This window comes from Canis lupus, chromosome 5 (assembly GCF_003254725.2).
Source record: "Canis lupus dingo isolate Sandy chromosome 5, ASM325472v2, whole genome shotgun sequence".
Classification (NCBI taxonomy): Eukaryota; Metazoa; Chordata; class Mammalia; order Carnivora; family Canidae; genus Canis; species Canis lupus.
The window spans coordinates 9983844-10006785 of record NC_064247.1 but is presented as its reverse complement, the minus strand read 5'-3'; the positions used below and the strand labels follow the sequence as shown (position 1 = coordinate 10006785).

The window sequence follows — 22942 nt, the reverse complement described above, 5'->3', positions numbered from 1 at the left end:
GCACCCTCCAACATGTCATGTTTTTAATATTTTTTAGATCTTATTTTTAAAAAGTTTTCTATTTACAGAAAAATCGACACGATAGTACTAAGTTCTCATATATCCTTCTGCACACAGCCCTAATATTAACATTTTACAATCATACAGCACATTCATTATAATAAATGAACCATTTTTATTATTTTTTTATTTATTTCATTAGATTTGGCTTTTGCCTAACGTTTTTCTTTCCAGGATCTCATATTACACTCATTTGTCATGTCTCTTTAGGCTCCTGTTGACTGTGACCATTTCTCACACTTCCCTTGTTTTTGATGACCTTACAGTTTTGAAGAGTAGTTCTCAGGTATATTATAAGGTGTCCCTCTATTGGAATTTGATGACTTTGTAATGACTACAGTGAGGTTATGGGCTTGGGAGAAGCAGGTCACAGAGGTAATGCCATTTTCACCACATTATATCAAGAATCTGTACCATCTTTTTTTTTATATTCTAATTAATTTTTGTTTTTTTTAATTTATTTTTTATTGGTGTTCAATTTACTAACATACAGAATAACCCCCAGTGCCCGTCACCCATTCACTCCCACCCCCCGCCCTCCTCCCCTTCTACCACCCCTAGTTCGTTTCCCAGAGTTAGCAGTCTTTACGTTCTGTCTCCCTTTCTGATATTTCCCACACATTTCTTCTCCCTTCCCTTATATTCCCTTTCACTATTATTTATATTCCCCAAATGAATGAGAACATATAATGTTTGTCCTTCTCCGACTGACTTACTTCACTCAGCATAACACCCTCCAGTTCCATCCACGTTGAAGCAAATGGTGGGTATTTGTCATTTCTAATAGCTGAGTAATATTCCATTGTATACATAAACCACATCTTCTTTATCCATTCATCTTTCGTTGGACACCGAGGCTCCTTCCACAGAATCTGTACTATCTTTATGATTTACAAATGTTCATTGTGACTTTGATCACTTGCCTGAAGTATTGTCAGGTTTCTCCACCATAAAGTCATGCTCTCCACACCCCAACTACCATACTGTTCCTTTTAGGAAGGAGTTACTATGAGCAGCCCACAGTTAAGGAAGAGGAAGTTATTAATTTACTGAATAATTTATTTACATCAATTTAATCATATGGATATTCACTTCATACACTGAGTTATAATCCAATGCTACTTTGTTTACTCAGATTTTCCAGCTCAAATTTTCCAGTGGAGCTCTTCCAGTTGGCTCCTTTGCCCCTTTGGAATACCCTCATCAAGCATGTGAGCATTTCCTTAATCTGTGGAATTATGAGATGCTCCAGGCTCATCTTGATTATCTCTTGCCTTGGTCATAGAATCAGCCATTTCTCCAGGATATGGCATTAAATTCTTTTTATTAAGGAATGGTACTAGAAACCAAGATTTCAATGCTAGTGTGCTTGTTCTTAAAAGGGTGCCATTTTTTAAGGCCCTTTCAGTTGACAAGACAAAGAAATATGTTTGTATACTAACAAATGTATATACACAAATCTGTGACTATGTCTATATGTAACCATCTTTACCTCTATCAAGCTAAATGCGAGTTCTTACTAATGTCTTCAACTCAATCTATGACCATATCCATCGTTCTAGCCTCCTGTTAATTCTACTGACTTGTAAATTCCCATTCCAACAGCAAGAAATGTGGCTCCCGCCCTTCACCATGCATTTGATTGTTCAATTCCAGTAAACATGTACAGCAACGTCAGAATTCTTAATCCATACCCCCACAGAAACCAAATGCATCAACTAGAGGACAGTGCTTATGTGCAGTTCCTTTGCTTTTATCCTTACAAACTTCACTCATTTCTAGCACCTGTCTCCCTTAACCTCCTTGCTGAGGTTGTTTCATAAGTTAGTAATACACTAAGATTCTCTTTTCATTATCTGTGTTCCTTCCTGGGATTGTGCTGACTCCACAAATGATTTTCCAGACTTTCATACATTAAACTTTATTCTTTATAATATTCTTTTTTTTTTTTTTGGTATGACTTTTTTTTATTTATTTTTTTATTTTTTAAATTTTTTATTGGTGTTCAATTTACTAACATACAGAATAACCCCCAGTGCCTGTCACCCATTCACTCCCACCCCCCGCCCTCCTCCCCTTCTACCACCCCTAGTTCGTTTCCCGGAGTTAGCAGTCTTTACGTTCTGTCTCCCTTTCTGATATTTCCCACACATTTCTTCTCCCTTCCCTTATATTCCCTTTCACTATTATTTATATTCCCCAAATGAATGAGAACATATAATGTTTGTCCTTCTCCGACTGACTTACTTCACTCAGCATAATACCCTCCAGTTCCATCCACGTTGAAGCAAATGGTGGGTATTTGTCATTTCTAATAGCTGAGTAATATTCCATTGTATACATAAACCACATCTTCTTTATCCATTCATCTTTCGTTGGACACCGAGGCTCCTTCCACAGTTTGGCTATCGTGGCCATTGCTGCTATAAACATCGGGGTGCAGGTGTCCCGGCGTTTCACTGCATCTGTATCTTTGGGGTAAATCCCCAATAGTGCAATTGCTGGGTCGTAGGGCAGGTCTATTTTTAACTCTTTGAGGAACCTCCACACAGTTTTCCAGAGTGGCTGCACCAGTTCACATTCCCACCAACAGTGTAAGAGAGTTCCCTTTTCTCCGCATCCCCTCCAACATTTGTTGTTTCCTGCCTTGTTAATTTGCCCATTCTCACCGGTGTGAGGTGGTATCTCATTGTGGTTTTGATTTGTATTTCCCTGATGGCAAGTGATGCAGAGCATTTTCTCATATGCATGTTGGCCATGTCTATGTCTTCCTCTGTGAGATTTCTCTTCATGTCTTTTGCCCATTTCATGATTGGATTGTTTGTTTCTTTGGTGTTGAGTTTAATAAGTTCTTTATAGATCTTGGAAACTAGCCCTTTATCTGATACGTCATTTGCAAATATCTTCTCCCATTCTGTAGGTTGTCTTTGAGTTTTGTTGACTGTATCCTTTGTTGTGCAAAAGCTTCTTATCTTGATGAAGTCCCAATAGTTCATTTTTGCTTTTGTTTCTTTTGCCTTCGTGGATGTATCTTGCAAGAAGTTACTGTGGCCGAGTTCAAAAAGGGTGTTGCCTGTGTTCTTCTCTAGGATTTTGATGGAATCTTGTCTCACATTTAGATCTTTCATCCATTTTGAGTTTATCTTTGTGTATGGTGAAAGAGAGTGGTCTAGTTTCATTCTTCTGCATGTGGATGTCCAATTTTCCCAGCACCATTTATTGAAGAGACTGTCTTTCTTCCAATGGATAGTCTTTCCTCCTTTATCGAATATTAGTTGACCATAAAGTTCAGGGTCCACTTCTGGGTTCTCTATTCTGTTCCATTGATCTATGTGTCTGTTTTTGTGCCAGTACCACACTGTCTTGATGACCACAGCTTTGTAGTACAACCTGAAATCTGGCATTGTGATGCCCCCAGATATGGTTTTCTTTTTTAAAATTCCCCTGGCTATTCGGGGTCTTTTCTGATTCCACACAGATCTTAAAATAATTTGTTCTAACTCTCTGAAGAAAATCCATGGTATTTTGATAGGGATTGCATTAAACGTGTATATTGCCCTGGGTAACATTGACATTTTCACAATATTAATTCTGCCAATCTTTATAATATTCTATGGGTTTTTGATAAATATACGATCTCACTTATCTATCATTATGGTATCATACAGAATAGTTTCACTGTCCTAAAAATCCCTGATATTTCTTTTATTCATCCCTCCCTGCTCCTTCCAAAAACCTGACAACTACTGATCTTTTTACTATCTCTATAGTTTTGCCTTTCCCATAATATCATACAGCTGTAAACATGCAGTATGTAGCCTTTTCAGACTGACTTTTTCACTTGGAAAAATATCTTCAACACTCCTACGTATTTTTTCATGGCATGATAGCTCATTTCTTTTTATCATTGAAAAATAATCCCCTATACCGGTATACCAGGTTTATCTCTTCACCTTTTTTAAAATATTTTTTAAATATTTATTTTATTTGAGAGAGAAAGGGGAGGGGAGGGGCAGAGAGGGAGAGAATCCCAAGCAAAGTCTGTGCTGGGCATGGAGCCTGACGCAGGCATGCTCCCAAGACCCTGAGATTGTTGCCCGAGCAGAAACCAAAAGTCAGATGCTTAACCGACTGAGCCACCCAGGTACCCCTGTCTATTCACCTTTATAACATCTTGTTTGCCTCTTGTTTTTTGGCAATCATAAATAAAGCTGCTGTAAACATTCACATGAAGGTTTTTATGTGCATATGAATTTTCAAATCAATTAAGAAATATCTAGGGGCATGACTCCTAGATTGTATGTGAAGGCTATTTTTGCTTTTATAAGAAATAGTCAAACTGTTTTCCAGAGTAGTTGCACCACTTGGCATTACCTTGGGGAGACCTGATCTTACTTTAAAGTATACACAGTTTGAAATGGGTTTCTTTGAAAGCTGCTGCCTATAATAGCGACAATATTGTTAAAAATGAGAGTTCATGTACTGTTTGTCACTTCTGTGTCTAGATCAGTGACACTTTAATTTTAATTTTATGTAACTGATAAAATTAACCGTATTTGTCCAAGTTAAGAGTAGCCCAGAAACAAAAGTAGTATAAAAATTATTTTAAACAACAGTGCATAGTTCCTATTTATAAAATATATTAGTTATTTAGTAAACTTCCACAAGGCGATGGAGATACAAAAGGAAAAATAAGACATGATCAGCTATCAGGAAAATGATAAATCTATTAAACCACACACAACCTATAGAAGCAACATAGTTATGGACACAGTCACATCTTGAAAAATACCAATAATTATTAAACAAAAACTGAACTTCTTTATATTGTTGCTGCTTCTAGAATCTAATGTTTCTCTTCCATATTCTAATCAGAGCTTTCCGCAGTGCAATTTTGACATCCTTATTCCTCAAACTGTAGATCAGGGGATTGAGCATGGGTCCCACATTAGTATAGAACACTGAAGAAATTTTTCCCTGCTCCATAGATCCAGGAGAAGAATATTTAAGATACATGAATGCTGCTGATCCAAAAAAAAGACACAGAGCAATGACGTGAGAGCTACAAGTACTGAAGGCTTTTGATCTTCCTTGAGCAGATTTGATATGAAGAATGCTAGTGAGGATGAAGACGTAAGAAATCAGGATGGTAAAACTGGGTACTGTGATATTAATTCCCACGACTATCAGAACTACTACCTCATTGACATAGGTGCTGGTGCAAGAGAGTTGGAGGAGAGGAAGGATGTCACACAGGTAATGGTTGATGATATTGACATTGCAGAACGTTAGTCTAAGCATGCACCCCGTGTGGGCAGAGGCTCCGGCAAATCCCATCATATATGCAGCAACAGTTAGCAAGGAACAGACCTGATGGGACATGGTGACCTTATACAGCAATGGATTACAGATGGCCACATAGCGGTCATAGGCCATTGAGGTCAACATGTAGCATTCTGAGATGACAAAAAAGAGAAAGAAGAACAGTTGAGTCATGCACCCAACATAGGAGATGATATTGTCTTTTGATACAAAGTTCATCAGCATCTTGGGGGTAAAAACAGAAGAGTAACAGAGATCAATGAAGGATAGATTGAAGAGGAAATAGTACATGGGGGTGTGGAGGTGAGAATTGAGACCGATGAGGATGATCAAGCCAAGGTTGCCCACCATGGTGACGATGTAGATCATCAGAAACAGGAAGAAGAGAGGTTGCTGGAGCTCAGGGCGGTCTGTTAATCCAGCAAGAAGGAATTCAGTCACTAAGGAGTCATTTCTAACCAATATTCTCCTCTTTGGAAATCTGTGAGAACAGAAGAAAATCCCATTAATAGAAAACCCAGCTCCCTCCTTACACGCTGTCATTTATGGGAAGACACAGAATTCAAATAAGTTCTCCTTTGCTTCACAGGGTCAGAATGGACTACCACATGCCCCTCAACATTAAAATCGCTCTGTCTTTTGTTGCATGAGCTGCATGTGACAAACAAATGCTCCTGTTTTTACTAGAAGATACAGGGATGAAGTAGCTAGGATGAAGGATACCTGCTGGTGAGCTTCAGCAGTGGGGAGTATCCCCATCATGCCCTCCCACTCATCTGATCCTTCCCTTTCTAGTTCCTGCTCATGTTTCCATTATCCTACCAGATACCACAGTTCCCCTGTGATGACTATCATGAAAGAGAGGATTCCTCTTAGGCAGAGACTATATCACAACTGTGCTTCCTAGAAGAGAGTCCCTACCAGTCTGTAGTGTTTTCAGATAACATACTGCAAAAATCCATGAAGTCAGTAGTTGATAACAAGTATTGAGAAGAACCTTTATAGCCTAAGATTTATAATTCATCATATACTCCGCTGTTTCTATACATTCTCCTTCTCTGTTCCACCCTCGCTGGACAGAATGAATAAAGGAAGGTGGATGTGCTTTCCTTGGTTTTGTAGAAGGGCTTGGAAAAGAAACATAATTTGAGTACTGATTAAATTAGTTGTTAAGTTTGTGAAAAATGTATCAAGCTTCATGCTTATAACACATAAACTCTTTTACAAGCCTATTTCAATTAAAAACCTTATCTTAAGAAAGAGATAAATCTCTTCCTTTGATGCTGTTATACTCTGCATGTGTCACTTAGTACTGCTATAACTATGTCACTACCAGACCAAAGATGAAGCCAACACAGAGGAGATACGCTCAGAATAATGCAAGTGGTATAGTCAGAGCTCCATACTTTTGAGTTTCTTATAATTCAATATAACTTTTTTCCTCATTTTCAGGAACAGAGAGTATGAGAGATAAATAGAAACTTGATTAACTCACTCTCCTTCCATTGAAAGAACTGTGCTGACCCTTTATGTGGGTCTCACCTCCACTGGAAGAACTGGCTTTTGAGATATCAAAGCTGAGCAAATTTAGTCACAGTCTTCTTCCTTAATAGGCAAGAGAGTCATTTCAAAGATTCACAGTCTGAGTGTTCCAGGAGTCATTCTTGTCATTATAAATTTACTAAGAAAATATTAAGAGCAACTACACACTTGACACCTGAGTCTGTGTCAGAGACCTCAAGGCATTTGCTTAAGGCTTATATATTTTTTAATCTGATTAGAAATCCAGGTACCCGTAGGTTTCCCTTAGGACCTTCCCATCATGATAAGCTCTGCAGGGAAGAAACTAGGGTCTCTGTTTATACCCTAATTGTGACAGTAAATGTTAATTTCCCATCAGGGATTCTACATTCCCTAGGGAATATAAGAAGGGATCCTATGCTGTCCCTTCTTATTTTCAATGTTATTGAAAATTTCTCTAATTATATTTCTAGGTAACATATTAGTTTTAAGGATTTAAATTAAAAAAGATTTATGAACATTTCAATAAAGTATATTTATTTTGCCTTTTTAAAATATTTGAGTCTTTTTAAATATTCAGTGTGTGAGCAAACTATATAGACACAAACAAAAGGAACTTTTTTTTTCTATAGAGGGTTAGCTTCTTCTTTTTTTTTAATTTTTATTTATTTATGATAGTCACAGAGAGAGAGAGAGAGAGAGAGAGAGAGAGAGAGGCAGAGACACAGGCAGAGGGAGAAGCAGGCTCCATGTACCAGGAGCCCGACGTGGGATTCGATCCCAAGTCTCCAGGATCGGCCCCTGGGCCAAAGGCAGGCGCCAAACCTCTGAGCCACCCAGGGATCGCCAAAAGGAACTTTTTAACTCATTTCAGAGATTATTATTTAATAAAAATCATTTAATATAAAATGATCCATTATTTCATGGAAATTTAATTACCTTGGGTAGTTCTGACTCAATATGTCTTTGCTCTTAATATATTATATCAAATCTATCAGAAAAATACTGTTAAGAAGCTTCTATTTCAAGAAAATATGGCATTAGAATTCCCAGTTACATATTAATTTATAATCATTCTGGTGAGAAGGCACCTAATTTTTCTTTATTTTGAAATTATGACAGATTCACAGAAAACTGCAAAATAATATATACAGTTCCTTGAAATCAACCCAGCTTCCTACCACAGTAACATCTTTAATAACTGTAGCATAATAGCAAAACAAGAAATTGACATTAGTAAAATAACATTCACAGAATACAGGACTACAATTTTTCTAGTATTTAGCAATTCTACATATACTGTGTGTTTGTGTTATGTGTGTAGATCTATGTGATCTGACCATGTTGTCTGTAGTATGTGAACAAGATCATGATTATGTGATCATGACCACAATCATGAAAGAGGACTGTACCACCACCATACAGGAACTCCCTTATTCTACCTCTTTACAGTCACACTCATCCCCTCCCCCCCTTTTTCTGTGTCTTCTGGCAACCACTAACCTTTTCTCTACCTCTAGAGTGGAGTTATTTGAAAGCCTCAACAAATAAGATTGCACCATGTATAACCTCTGAAACTGGTTTTGTTCACTAAGCATGATGTCGTTAAGTCCATCCCAATTGTTGCATGCATCAATGCTCCATTTCTTATATTATTGAGTCACACTGAATTTTTTACAACCCATATTCTTTCAACCTTCTATGGTAATTTAAAAATAATGAGGCAGTTGTTGAATACAAAACTAAATCTGTTTTATTGATGGAAAATGTTTCAGGGGCAGAGACAAGAAGATCACAGTTGAGACTGGTTCTTGCAATGTTCTTTTTTTAAATCAATTTTATTGAATTATAACCTGAATGCAACAAAATGCATCCACTTCACAAGTACAGTTCAATGACTTTCAAAAAATAATGCAATCATGTAACTGCCACCATAATCAAGACCTAAAGCATTTCCATCATACTCAAAAGTTCTTTCTACTCTTTTGCAATCCATCTCCTGTCCTGTTTTAATAATGAAAGGATGTTTAAAGTTGTCAAATGCTCTTTCTGCATCTATTGAGAATGATCATATGATTTTATTCTATTAATCTGGGGTGTTCCTTATATTGACTGGTATAAGTTGAACCATTCTTGCAACCCATGGATAAATCCCACTCGATAAAGGTGTACAATCCTCTTAACGTGCTACTGAATATAGTTTACTAGAATTTTGCTTGGATTTTTTACATCAATATTCATCAAAGATAGCAGCCTGTAGTTTTATTATAGTGTCCTTGCCTGGTATTGGTGTGAGGGTAATTCTGGCCTTATACAATGAATTTGAGAGTGTTCTCTCCCTACAATTTTTGGAAGAATCTAAGATTTGGCATTAATTCTTCTTTAAATGTTTGGTAATGTCACCCGTGAAACCATCAGGTCCTGGGCTTTTCCTTCTTAGAAGGTTTTTGATTATTTATTTAATGTCTTTATTTGTTATTGGTCTGTTCAGATTTCCTATTTCTTCATGAATCAGTCCTGTGGGCTGTGTGGGGTTTTTTTTTTAAGATTTTATTTATTTATTCATGAGAGAGAGAGGTGCAGAGACACAAGCAGAGGGAGAAGCAGGCTCCACACAGGGAGCTTGATGTGGGACTCGATTCCGGGTCCCCAGGATCATGCCCTGGGCTGAAGGCAGCACTAAACTGCTGAGCCACCCGGGCTGCCCGGTTGTGTGTTTCTAAAACCATATCCATTTCTTCTAGGTTAACTAATTTGCATATAATTGTTCATCATAGTCTCTTATGATCCTTTGTGTTACTGCAGCATCAGTAATAATGTCTTCTCTGAATATCATCATCATGATATCATCATCTTCTTTGTCTATGTGTCCTAAAAGCTGAAGTAAGTTTCTTGTAGGCAAGTTGGGTCTTGTTTTTTGTTTGTTTACCCATTCAGCCACTCTATGCCTTTGGATGGGAAAATTTAAACCATTTACATTTTAAGTAATTATTGACAGGCAGGGACTTATTAATGCCTTCTTAATTATTTTCTGGCTGTTTTGTAGTTCCCTGGTTCCTCTCTTCCTCATTTGCTTTCCTTCTTTGTGACTTGATGACTTTCTATAATGGTATGCTTTCAATTCTTTTTTCTTTATCCTTTTGCATCTACTGTAGGCTTCTGTTTTGTGGTTACTACGAGACTTACATAAAATATCTTGTAGACATTATGGTCTATTTTAAGATAATAACTTCAATCACATGTAAAAATTCTTTTCTTCTCATATTGTTTTTGATGTCACAGTTTACCTTTTTATGTCATATATCCTTTACCAAATTCTTTAGCTATAGTTATTTTTAATCCTTGTGTCCTTTAACCTTCAGTTAAGTAGTTCATCATATTGTAGTACTAGAGTATTTTGAATTTGACTAAATATATTTATATTTACCAGTGTGCTGTTTATTTTCTAATTTTTTCATGTTACTAGTTAGTGTCTTTTTGCTTCAGCTCAGAGAACTCCTTTCAGCATCTCTTATAAAGAAGGTGTAGTGGCAATGAATTACCTCAGCTTTTGTTTGTTGGGAAAGTCTTTATCTCACCTTTATTTCTGAGAAACAACTTTACTAAGTAAAGTATTCTTGGTTGACAGTTTTTTCTTTCAGTATTTTAAATATAACATCCTAGGATGCAAAGTTTCTCCAAAGAAATTTGCTAATAGCCTTATGGCAGTTGCCTGGTATGTAAGGGTTATTTTTATCTGGCTGTTTTGAAAATTCTCTCAATTATCTTTTATTTTAAACAGCTTAATTATGATATGTCTTAAGGAAAATCACTTTGGAAATATTGGAGTGACCTATTAACTTTATGAAGTTAGAAGTCCAAATCTCTCCCCAGATTTAGGAACTTCTCAGCCATTATCCCTTTAACCAAGCTCTCTTGCCCCTTTCTCCATCCTTCTTTTTCTGGAATTCCAAAAATGTCTACAGTGTTTCTCTTAATGGTATCCCAAAGGTCCTGTGGGCTTTCTTTATCCCTCTTCATTATTTTCCTGTATTCTCACTGCATAATTTTAAAAGTCCTGTCTATTACTTCACAGACTCATTCTTTTGCTCCAGCTAGTCTGATACTGATACTCTTTCCTGCATTTGTCATTTCATTCATTGTATTCTTCAGCTCCAGAATTCCTGCTTTCGTTGTTTTAATGTTAAACTTCTCATTTTGTCTGTGTATTGTTTTCATGATTTGATTAAATTGCCTTTACATGTTTTCTTGTAGCTTGCCATGCTTCCTTAGAACAGCTACTCTGAATTCTTTATAAGACAAATCACAGATCTCCATTTCTTTGGGATCTCTTTCTAAAAAATTATTGTGTTCCTTTGGTGTGCCGGGTTACATGATTTTTCATATTCCTTGAAGACTGCTGCTATCTTCATATTTGAAAAAACAGCCACCTCCTCCAGTCTTCCTGACTTGCTTTATGAGAAAATTACCTTCTGTTACCCCTGGTAGTGATTCTGAGGCTTTCTCAGACCTTTTCTATGGTTATTACTGCTCCAAATGTCTTATTTCATCTTATGGCAGAATTATTAGACTTGTATGCCTTCCCTCAATCCTACAAAGCTAGGTTAGTTGCTGAGAACCTCCTTTTTGTTCTCCCTAGGGTACGACTGAATGCTCGAGTGTGTGATCTTTCCCCAGCCTGTAGAATCAGGCCATCTTTCTGCATGTGCTCACTAGCCATCTACAAAGGCTTTCTCTCACTGGAAGCACATGTGGAAAACCATCCACAGGATGGGGGTATGTGTGGGTAAGGTGCACAGAGTGGGCAGGTACCCATGACTACTTGAGGGCACCTCCAGTGGCTCATTAGCAAGCTTCCTGATGGAGTCTATGGCACAATTAGTAGGATTCACATCCCTTTGATGCCCTCCAACAGCCCTACCTGCTACCTTCCCAGACACTCCCACCTTCAGCCACACAATATACCTCAGCAAGCTGAATGGGATGAAAAGTGGATCTCTTTGGTAGTGTGTCTCAGAGCTGAAGAAACCAGGCATTCACTCTCATGCTCTCACTTTGTGCAGTGAGAGGAATCACAGTCACAGGTTATAAGAACACCTCTTTTGGCACTGAGCTACGCCTTAGGGAAGGCAGGACATAGGTAAAGTGAAACTATTCCTCTTACCTTCTTCAAATGCATCCAATCTTAGAATTTTTTGCTCCAAAAACGTGGTCTGCTGGGTACCTGCGGGCAAGGACTGCTCCTACCTCATGGTGTGCCAGGACCCCGTGGAGCAGTGGGCTGGGGCTCAGGCACCACCATACTCTGTCCCCTGCCCTTGCCTATTCAAGAACAAGCAGTTCTTGGGACACCTGGGTGGCTGAGCGGTTGAGTGTCTGCCTTTGGCTCAGGGCATTATCTCGGAGTTCCGGGATCGAGTCCCACAGAGATCGGGCTCTCTGCCTGGAGCCTGCTTCTCCCTCTGCCTATGCCTCTGCCTTTTCTCTGTGTCTCTCATGAATAAATAAATAAAATCTTGAAAGAAAGAAAGAAAGAAAGAAAGAAAGAAAGAAGAAAGAAAGAAAGAAAGAAGAAAGAAAGAAAGAGAAAGAAAGAAAGAGAAAGAAGAAAAGAAAGAAAGAAAGAAAGAAAGAAAGAAAGAAAGAAAGAGAAAGAAGAAAGAAAGAAAGAAAGAAAGAAAGAAAGAAAGAAAGAAAGAAGAAAGAAAGAACTAAAGAAATAAAGAAAGAAATAAATAAACATAACGCCATAAAGAATAAAAGAAAGAAAGAAAGAAGAAAGAAAGAAAAAGAAGAAAGAAAGAAGAAGAAAGAAAGAAAGAAAGAAAAAAGAAACGCCAGAAACGAAATCCTACGCGCCAAGCCAGCCCTACATAATACCTAAAGAAGAAAGACAGCCATCCCGAACGAACGAATCCACATAAAGCATCACGACCAAAAACTACCAGCCCAGCACCCCCCCCTAAGCCAACATAACATCCATCGCCTACCCTCCCTCCCGCCCACCTTTCTCCTCCACCCCCTTTCTGGTATAGCTAGGATGGGCCTGTGAACATGCGCCTGTCAGAGGATGCCAGGGATCCTTCATGAAGCTGGAGTAACATCATCCATCCAGACTGAGTTTTACTGTGCTGCAAAGCCTAATGCTCCTACTGCCCACCAGGTGCTAGCTGGAACTTTGGCTAGAGGAGAGAACCAGATCTGTCTCAGCTGGCATCGGCAGGGCAGCCTCTCAGGGATCCTCTGTGCCCTGCCCCCTGGCCTGCACTAACCCTACTGCAATTCTTAAGAGAGGCATCCTTTGGGTCTGGCTCCATCTCTCCCTCAAAAACTACCTGCAACCAGCTCTTGCTTCCCCACCACAAAAGGACAGGCCACCAATAAAAGCTGGCGGGGGGGGGGGCGGGTAGCCAAAGAAAAATGAGAACCCAAGCAGGGCAAAAAGCGAGACCTCACCAATTGGAGTGAGGATGGGAGAGAAAAGGCCGTGAGAAGGTGTGAGGTCCTGAGTTAGAGAATGGTGCTGCCAAGAGAATAGTACAGAGGCAGCAGAGTGAAGAAGCAAAGGAGGAGGCTGTGAAGAGAGGGGAACCCTGAGAATGCAGAAGCCCCAAACACGAGGTCCTGAGAGAATGCGGGGCGGAGGCACAAAAAGATGGGCCCCCCTGAAAGATGGAGGACTAAGGCACCAAGAGAGGGTTCCCTGAAGTGAATGGGGACCTAAGGGGGTGGAGGCAGATGCACAAAGAGGTGGCTGAAGGCCCAGAGGCGCTGAGAGAGGACGGGAGTTGACCGGAGCAAGGCGTGGGGCCCTGAGGAGCTGGAGCCCAAGGGCGCAAAGGCATCCCCGGAGCGGTCAGCTGGGCCCCAGACTGCGGCCCCAGGCCCCGGGGCTCTGGCTGACGGTCGGGAGCAGGGATGCGGGCACCACCACCACCCCCCCACCCCCCCCACCCCCCCCCCGGAACTGCTGGGCCAGAAGCCTGAACTGCTTGCTCGCCCCCCGACGTAGCCGGGATCCCGTGACCTTCCCCGCCTCGCCGCCCGGGGCGCCTTCCCTGCCGGGACCCCGGAACGGCTCCTTTACCCCGGCGACCCCAAGGGGCTGCGGCCTCTCCGGGCACCCGAGATGGCCCCGCGCCTGTCCCCGTCGGGGGCTGCACGCCCCGGGTGGGCGGCCTGGCGCAGCGCTGCGTGGCCTCAGGGCGCCGCAGTGCGAGGTCTTGGCCTTGGCGGAGGCCGCAGGTCCCACGGGACGCCTGTCTCCTGCGGCCGCCGTGCCCTGGGCAGCCGCCGGGGCTCCCAGCTGCGGTCCTGCGGGTCGCGGCCCCGTCCTCTGCGCGCCGCGCCTCCTTGGGGTTGCAGCACCGGCCGAGGACCCGCAGGCGCCAGCAGCCGCCTCCCCCACTGCGAGACTCCCCGGAGAAGGTAAGGGACAGGCTGCCGCTGGGCTAGGGCTCGGGGGCCCCGGAGCACCCGCCCCTCCAATGCAGGGGGGCTTGGGGGAAGGGCCCTTTGGCGCCAAGCGGAGGAGGCGCGGGAGCAGGCGCAGAGAGGAGGCTGGGCCCGGGGTGCGGGGTGGCCCCGGCCTGTAGCTCCACCTCCCGGAGCAGCGGGGGGGCCAGTCGCGGGGCCCAGGTCACCAACGACTTCTGCACCGTCGTCGTCGTCTTCTTCTTTCTTCTTTCTTCTCTTTCTCCTTCTCCTTCTCCTTCTCCCTCTCCCTCTCCCTCTCCCCCTCCTTCTCCCTCTCCTTCTCCTTCTTCTTCTTCTTTCTTCTTCTTCTTCTTCTTCTTCTTCTTCTTCTTCTTCTTCTTCTTCTTCTTCTTCTTCTTCTTCTTTTCTTCTCCTTCTCCTCCTCCTCCTCCTTCTTCTTCTTTCTTTCTTTCTTTCTTCTTCTTCTCCTTCTTCTTCTTCTTTTCTTCTTCTTCTTTTCTTCTTCCTTTTCTTCCTTCTTCTTCTTCTTTTCTTCTTCTTCTTCTTTCTTCTTCTTCTTCTTCTTCTTCTTCTTTCTTCTTCTTCTTCTTCTTCTTCTTCTTTCTTTCTTTCTTCTTCTTCTCCTTCTTCTTCTTCTTTTCTTCTTCTTCTTTCTTCTTCCTTTTTCTTCCTTCTTCTTCTTCTTCTTCTTCTTCTTCTTCTTCTTCTTCTTCTTCTTCTTCTTCTTTCTTCTTCCTTTTTCTTCTTCCTTTTTCTTCTTCTTTCTTCTTCCTTTTTCTTCTTCTTCTTCTTCTTCTTCTTCTTCTTCTTCTTCTTCTTCTTTCTTCTTCCTTCTTCCTTCCTTTTTCCTTCTTATTCCTTCTTCTTTCTTCTTCCTTCTTCCTTCTTATTCCTTCTTTCTTCTTCTTCTTCCTTCTTCTTTCTTCTTTCTTCTTTTCTTCTTCCTTCTTATTCCTTCTTCTTTCTTCTTTTTCTTCTTCTTTCTTCTTCCTTCTTCTTCTTCTTTCTTCTTTCTTCTTTTCTTCTTCTTTTTCTTTCCTTCTTCTTCTTCTTCTTCTTCTTGTATATTTTTTATTGGAGTTCGATATACCAACATATAGCATAACACCCAATGCTCATCCCATCAAGTGACCACAGTCTTCTTCATCATAAGCAGATCGGCCCGGGAGAGACGTTGCAGTATGACAAAATTTCTATTGTTTACGATTTATTTTCATTCAATCAATCCCAGTATGCATGTAACCGAGTTTCAGAGCTGCAAACATACTCCTGTGAAAAACAAATTGAGCAGCAAACATACAATGTTATATACATTGCTTTTTACCATAAACTTACAATATATAATCAAAGAGGTTAAAAATGGTAGATGATGGAGCCATGTTTCTCATTGCCAGAGAAATAAGTTACACATACGCAAAAGAGGAAGACTATAATGAACCCTGTGTTGCTAGACTAGCGTCATTAATTCGGGTTTCTATTATATAGTAAGATATAGGAATAACTAGATATGAAGATACATAGAAAACTTTGAATATATATACATTTTTCCCACCTCTTTTCACTGAAAGTGTTACCTAAACCCAAGTGTGCTGCCTGTCACTCAAAAAAACAATACTCAAGAGTTTTGATTGAAGGGCCACCTGGGTGGTTAAGTGGATTAAGCATGGGCCTTCAGCTCAGGTCCTCACCTCCTGGTCCTAGGATCCAGCCCCCCCGGGGCTTTCTGCTCAGTGGAGAGCCTGCTTCTCCCTCTCCCTTTGCTCCTCCCCCCCTGCTTGTACTCTCTTTCTCTCTCAAATAAATAAAAATTTTCTTTAAAAAGAGTTTTGATTCTAAAGGAATATGAGCCTTATTCAGGAGGCCAGCCACTTGGAATGAAGACAGACTCTTGTTCAAAGGCCAACTCCAAGGTTTCTGCCTGGCCCAGGGGTTTTTCAAAGAGTTTAGGAAAATTAATAAAAGGAGTGCCAGTGGTCCCTAACATTTCTCCATTACATGCCCTTGGTTATGGGGATTGTGCAAGGGGGTCGGGTTTCTGGTTCCTTACTTACAGAGGCACTCTGTTCTTTCTAGGAAAGAATGCATGATCTAGGGCACCTGGGTGGCTCAGTGGTTGAGCAACTGCCTTTGGCTCAGGTTGTGATCCCTGGGGGGCCTGGGATCAAGTCCCTCATCAGGCTATCTGTGGGGAGCCTGCTTCTCTTTCTGCCTGTGTCTCTGCCTCTCTCTGTATGTCTCTCATGGATAAATATTTTTTTAAAAAAAGAATGCATGATCTATAGATAAACAAATAAAGGTTAGTTAAACACAGGGGCTGAAGGTGCTTGCTAAAGCTTAAAGACTACTAGGCTGGCCGGATGGCTGAGGTAGCTTCAAGAGGGCCTGGAAGTAGTGATACCCTAGTAGCAATGAACACATCCAAGCACCCAGGTCTTACTTCTAAATAACATTCTGTGATAATAAGAACTAGGGCTCTTTGGAGAAGTGATTCACTTTAGAGCTGGAACAAGGAAATTACAAAATGATTCTGAAGCATCTCATAATGTCAGAGAGTAAAAAAAAAAAAAAGATCTTTAAAAAGAAGATGGAGTCATAATCAAAAATTTATAGGATTCAACCTGGGAGCTCTTAAGGACCAAAGCTAGAATTATTTGGAAAACAAAATAAATAATGGTAGTATTGGATTATAAACCAAAGGATAAAGTAAATATTCATGAGTCTGTATGACTTTCAAAAATACATATCTAGATAATTCCCCTCCAGGAAGTAGAGCTTAACTCCTCTCTCCTAAACATAGTGACTTGCTTCCAAAGAATTGAGTACGAAATATAGTAATTGGGGAAAATAGTAAATTTACAGTGGAAAGGAAAAACAGTAAATTTACAATGGAGAAAACTGACAGACACTACCTTCACCAGTTAATCAGAGTTAGCATTGTTAGTGGTAAGTCATGTTGATATCATATAGACTTTGTTATGATGCAGTAGTAAAGACTCTTCACTCGACATTATTCTCCAGTCTGAGCATGAGGAAATATTATACAAAACCAAATGGGGGCATTCTACAACATATTTTACCTACAGTCTTTAAAATTGCTATAGTCATTTTAAAAAGACAAAGACTAAGAAACTGTCACAGATCAGAGAAGATTAAGGAGATGTATCATCCAAATGCAACATGGCTTCCTAAGTTGGATCCAAGACAGAAATATGGCATTAGTGGAGAAACTGGTAAAGTCCAAAACAAAATCAGTATTTTCATTAGCAGTGTTGTACTGAAGTTAATTTCTCAGTCTTATGAAATGTACCACAGATATGTACAAAATTTATACTAGGGAGAATTTGCATGAAGAATATACACAGGTATTCTCTGCACTGTCTTTATAACTTTTCTATAAATCTACAATTATTTTTTTAAGAGTTTATCTTTTTATTCATGAGAGACACACAGGGATAGGCAGAGTCATAGACAGAGAAAGAAGCAGGCTTCCTGCAGGGAACCCAATGTGGGACTCAATCCCAGGACCCACGATCATGACCTGAGCCAAAGGCAGATGCTCAACCACTGAGCCACCCAAGTGCCCCTACAATTATTTTTAAATAAAAACTTATCTACAAAAGCACAAATTGCTCATTACCACAAAAAAATGTAGTATTTAATTTTATGTAAACCTCTCTATAGATTTGAAAACATAATTTCTTCTTTTCTATAAATAGGAAAGCATGTTTGCACACATACCTGTCTCCTGGGAAGATGGAAGAGAGTCCCACTTCATGACTTAGATAGAATCCTCATCTTGCATCATCTTGGTGGGATGTAGTAGTGCCCAAACTTCCACTATAGAATCCAAGAGGGAGGAAAAGCCTCGGTAGCAAACAGAGGACAGGCACACTGACCTACCCTCAGTCAATCCCATAACTCTTATCTAAGATTTTGACCTGGAACAAATTACACAAACACAGTGAGACAATTGGGAACCATTCGTGTGGCTGCAGCTGTATCCAAGGGCTGAGTCACTGGTGTGAATAGAGTGGAACTTCTGCAGAATCAAGGCCAATAATGTGGCCAGACTATTCTTCTGAAATACTTCCTGCCCTTCACCCCTGCAGTTGGCTTGGTTTTACCTCTTCTCCAAATTTGGTTTTACAACCTCAAACCAAATCTTTTAATTCCTAATGTCCTTTCTATTAACGTTTTTCTGTTTAAAGGAGCTAGAATCACTTTTTTCCCAGTTTAATTGAAATGTTATTGACAGCACTGTATCAGAGTCCATTTCTATTCTTTCTCTACATAAACCCTTATACGATATATTTTCTCACATGTGTAAGCCAAAATACAGCTACCTGACAAAACATGCATCTGTTAAATGGGTTAAATGATAAATTATAAATATGACTAAACTTTAAAATGTAAGATAGTAGGGTGTTTAAATTAACAATTACTGAAATTTGTGTAATCTTTGTACTTCCCAAAAGACAAGAATCTAGCTTCCTCTTTGGCAAGCAATATCACTATTGACTTTCTCAGTAATAAGTCAGGACTTAAGAAACAAGTTTCATATCATATCAACTCATTTGCTACAATTTTGGATTTTTCCACCAAAAATTATTAGTCACACAATTTACATTTTTTGAAAAAGATGGGTAGTTCAAACTGAAAAGAACCTCAGTGGAACGTCCAGCTACAGCTGAGTGAGAAGATCAGCAAATATAAAGTTGGACAGAATTGGCAAAATGACAATTCCGACACTCTGAAAACCAACCAAACCTGAGAACTGGTGATGCTTCAAGAAGTGTTGAACTTTATGTAAGACAATGGGATTCTGTGATGTTTTGCTTAGAGCTCCTTCCATCAACATCCCCTACTCCCAGCTTTGTAGATGCAGGGGTTCTGCAAGGGTGGACCACACCATGAGGGCTAGAAGCTCCACTGCCACTGACAAAGAATGCTCACTCAATCCTGAACAGTAGGTAACATCAGTACCCACATCATGTAACAAAGTTGTGGGCATGACATTAGTGTGAAGAAAGCAGAGAAAGCCAGTGCCTCCACTAGTCTGAGGTTGTGGTTTGTTGTAGCAAAGGGGTGAAAGGAGTGACTCCAGAGGGCCTCTGCACTTCCTGTGAGATTTTAAACAATTTACATAACCTCTTTCAGCCTTGATATCCACATCTGTAAGATAAGAATAATTTTTGTTTGGGTTTAGAAGCCAAAGAAAATGGCACCTGCTTAGATGTGCACCTGCCATACCTCAGGTAAAAGTAACACAAAACAATAAGAAGAACAAATAAAACTCAATAAAAACAATATAATCACAGTATAATCCAAAGACAGAAAATGCTCAAGCTTCAAAATAACTTTAATATGAAAAGAAGAAACTTCAAGTCCTAAGGAGCAATCTCTGAGTCCTGCTCTGCTTCAAGCTTTTGCAACAAGCAAGGGCAAGTGGGGAAAAAAACAGAAAGAGAGAGGAACACAGTTGTGATGGATCTAATTGAATCTACAACACAGTCAGAAAAAGTAGGTGCACACTAACTATGAGAAAAAAAAAATTTTGCCTTGATAGATCAGAGCAAGATATACAGGAAGGGAATGAGAAGGATATGCAGTTTGAAGTGACACCTCTGGGTACCTTGAGAGAAGAAAAAAAAAGAAAGATCTGTGTTTGGACTGTGGCTCCACCATTAGTTGCTGTGACTTTGGCAAACCCTACCTTTGGCATTTAACCCTACCTTTGGTTTCTTTATATGTGGAACAGAGATGCCTGCCTCAGATAGTTGTGAAGATTGTAAAGGACAAGTTAATAATAAGAATTGAGTATTGTGACTAGCACCAGTTATCTATAAATTGTACAATAGTTGGTTTCTTTTGTTGTTCCTCTAATCAAACTGAGAAAACCAAGGGGCATCATCTGTGTCTTTTTATTTTTTGTGTTCAGAGTGCCTTGCAACTTAAGTCCTCTAAGAGATGTTTCTTGAATAAAATGAATCAGTAAAACTTCTAAAATAATCAGATAATTTGTTTGTGAAGGATTTTAAACCTTAGGGACAGTATCCTTCTCTAAGCAAGGACAAGGCGCTTTTTGCCAGTGAAATTATTATTTTTATGCTCCCATAAAAATTCACCCTAAAAATTCAGCAATAGGACTTCTGATTAGACATAGCAGATTGAGCCCATGTATTTAACTACTCTTACTTTCTGAAAGCTCATTAGAATGATTATAAAGGCATTGGAAGGACAGTCATCATATTGTTTCACTCATATGTGGAAAATAAGAAATAGTGAAAGGGACCATAAGGGAAGGAGGGGAAACTGGGAAAAAAATAGAGAGGAAGACAAACCATGAGAGACTTTTAAGTCTGGGAAACAAACTGAGGGTTGTTGGAGGGGAGGTCAGTGGGGGGATGGGGTAATTGGGTGATGGGCATTAAGGAGCTCACGTGATTTGATGAGCACTGGGTGTTATCCTATATGTTGGCAAATTGAATTTAAATTTAAAAAATAAATAAATAAACGTATTTTTGTTTTAGAAAAAAAATAAAGGCATTAGAAGTCAGGAGCACAATTATGTTATGTTAACCCACTGGGACAAAGAAAACAATAGGGGGAAGAAGAGTGGGAAGAAATTTGGAACACTAGAAAGCAGAAAAATGGTCAGTAATTGACTCAGTAGTCCCCAGGAAGCTCAATTCTAAGCTATGTGGTAGAAGCAGATATGACACATTTCATCATCTCTTGTATACTCAGTAATTTGGTGGCACAAATCACTTCTGAACATAGAGGTGAAAGAAAAGATAAAAAGAGGAGAGCTCCATGTAAGTCTTAAAAAAAAAAAAATCCCCTAGTGAATGTTTCTCCTGAAACAGAAGACTGGGGGTTGTTCTGTAGAAAGTATAGAATGGAGGTTCTGTGGAAGAAGGGCAAGTGAATATGGTCATACTACACTAAAAAGAAGAGAAATAGTTGGAAGTTCACATATTGAGTGTGATCATTTAAATATGAGTATGAAACAAAGATACTTTCAGACATCAGGATGGGGTTAAGACATGCAAGATATGGATAGGCCCGCTATCCAAAAACTCTTTTTATCTTCTTCTTGGTCACAAGACATTTCCCTGGGAAATGTAGTCTGAAAGGGAATTTCAGTTAAGTACAACCTGGTGACTAAGTTCTAAGGAATGGAATATGAGCAAAAGTTATGTGTGCCAGTTCCAAACCCACAAAACTTCACTTTGAGAATCTCTCATAATGTTTCTTCTTTGGCCAACTCAGTGTAAAAGAGTATGTGTTGAAGGAAGCTATAAGAAGGAAGGATCTTAGGTCCAAGTTTATTGTTTTTAGGAAGCTGGCTATGATTTAGAAACCATATCTTGGGTTTCCCATGAGTAAGATGGAAACTTACTGTATTTTAATTATGTATATTTGATTTCGAATGCTTAAAGTTTTTTAAAGTATTGGAAGATAATTTAAACAACTGAGGGAAAGTGTTGAGGTTAATTATAAGTACATAGAAAATTGAACCAATAAAAGAGGTTTGTGACGGAAAGGTAATCAGCATATTTTATTACTTAGACATGCAGAGCATAGGGGCTTCTGGGTGGCTCAGTCCATTGAGCATCTGCTGGTCATGATCTTGAGGTCCTGGAATTGAACTGAGCAGGGAGCCTGCTCCTCCTTCTCTCTTTGCCCCTCCCCCCAATTGTGTGCATGCTCCCTCTCTCTCTCAAATAAATAAATAAAATCTTTTTTAAAAAAGATATGCGGAGCATGTACATCCTTATAAGTCATGTAAATACTGAATATTGATCTAACTAAAAAAATTACTATTGGGAAAATGAAAACACTGAGAAGTGTATTTGTGATGATGGAAAGTGAAAACTGACTAAATCTCATTTCCCAAACTTAAAGTCAGTTGACAAAGCCTAATACTAACAAGTTGAGAAGCAACTGCGTGTTATTTAGAAATATGGAATTAAAAAATAAAAATAAAAATAAAAAATAAAATAAATATGGAATTAAAGATGGGAGGAAGAGAGGGAGAAGGAAGGAAAAAGTCTTTTCATAGTAGCTTGGATGAAAATGAGTGGGATTGAATCCTCACCCTCTAGGAGGGTACAGTCTACGTGTAATGAAGATACATGGGTAAGCTTGTTGTGCATAAGTGGGAGCATGCACGAGATACCTCAGCAGCATACAGAGAAAGCACATCTGCTGAGAGTAGGGACAGGGGAAGAGATCAGAAGAGATGTTTTATCAGAAATGAGGACAGGACTGAGTCTTAGAGAATGAGTAAGTTGTATACAAGTGAGGAAGAAGGGAGAAGGCACTTCAGGCAGATGAAACAATAGAAGCCAAAAAATCATCAAAATGTAAGAAAGGAACATCAGTATTACTGGAGAGTACAATTCAAGAAGTGGAGACATGGGAGATAAAGCTATGGATGCAATTAGGAAGGAAACTCTAAAGAGCTTTCAATGACAGGATGAGAGGTTTCACTTGTGTTGGGAAAGAAGTGAAAGGGTTTTAAGCAAGGGAACATTGCATTCTCTACACATAATTCTATATAAAATGTGTGAATAGATTTCCAAAGAAGATGGTTGTG

The 22942-nt window shown here is 39.7% G+C and overlaps 1 protein-coding gene and 1 long non-coding RNA gene across 2 annotated transcripts in view; both read right to left on the bottom strand.

Annotated features, from left to right (window-relative positions):
* Window positions 1-4640: 4640 nt before the first annotated feature.
* LOC118354905 (olfactory receptor 8B3) lies at window positions 4641-5925 on the bottom strand. Its single transcript, XM_035717118.2, has one exon. It carries the CDS (start codon window positions 5923-5925, stop codon window positions 4900-4902), a length of 1026 nt encoding a protein of 341 aa, XP_035573011.2. The 3' UTR covers window positions 4641-4899.
* A 12159-nt stretch (window positions 5926-18084) lies between these two features.
* The window catches only part of LOC118354904 (uncharacterized), a 54590-nt gene continuing 49732 nt past the window's right edge, over window positions 18085-22942 (bottom strand). The window contains exon 3 of the long non-coding RNA XR_004816311.2: window positions 18085-18278. This is a non-coding gene — a long non-coding RNA (uncharacterized LOC118354904). The remainder of the gene's footprint in view (window positions 18279-22942) is intronic.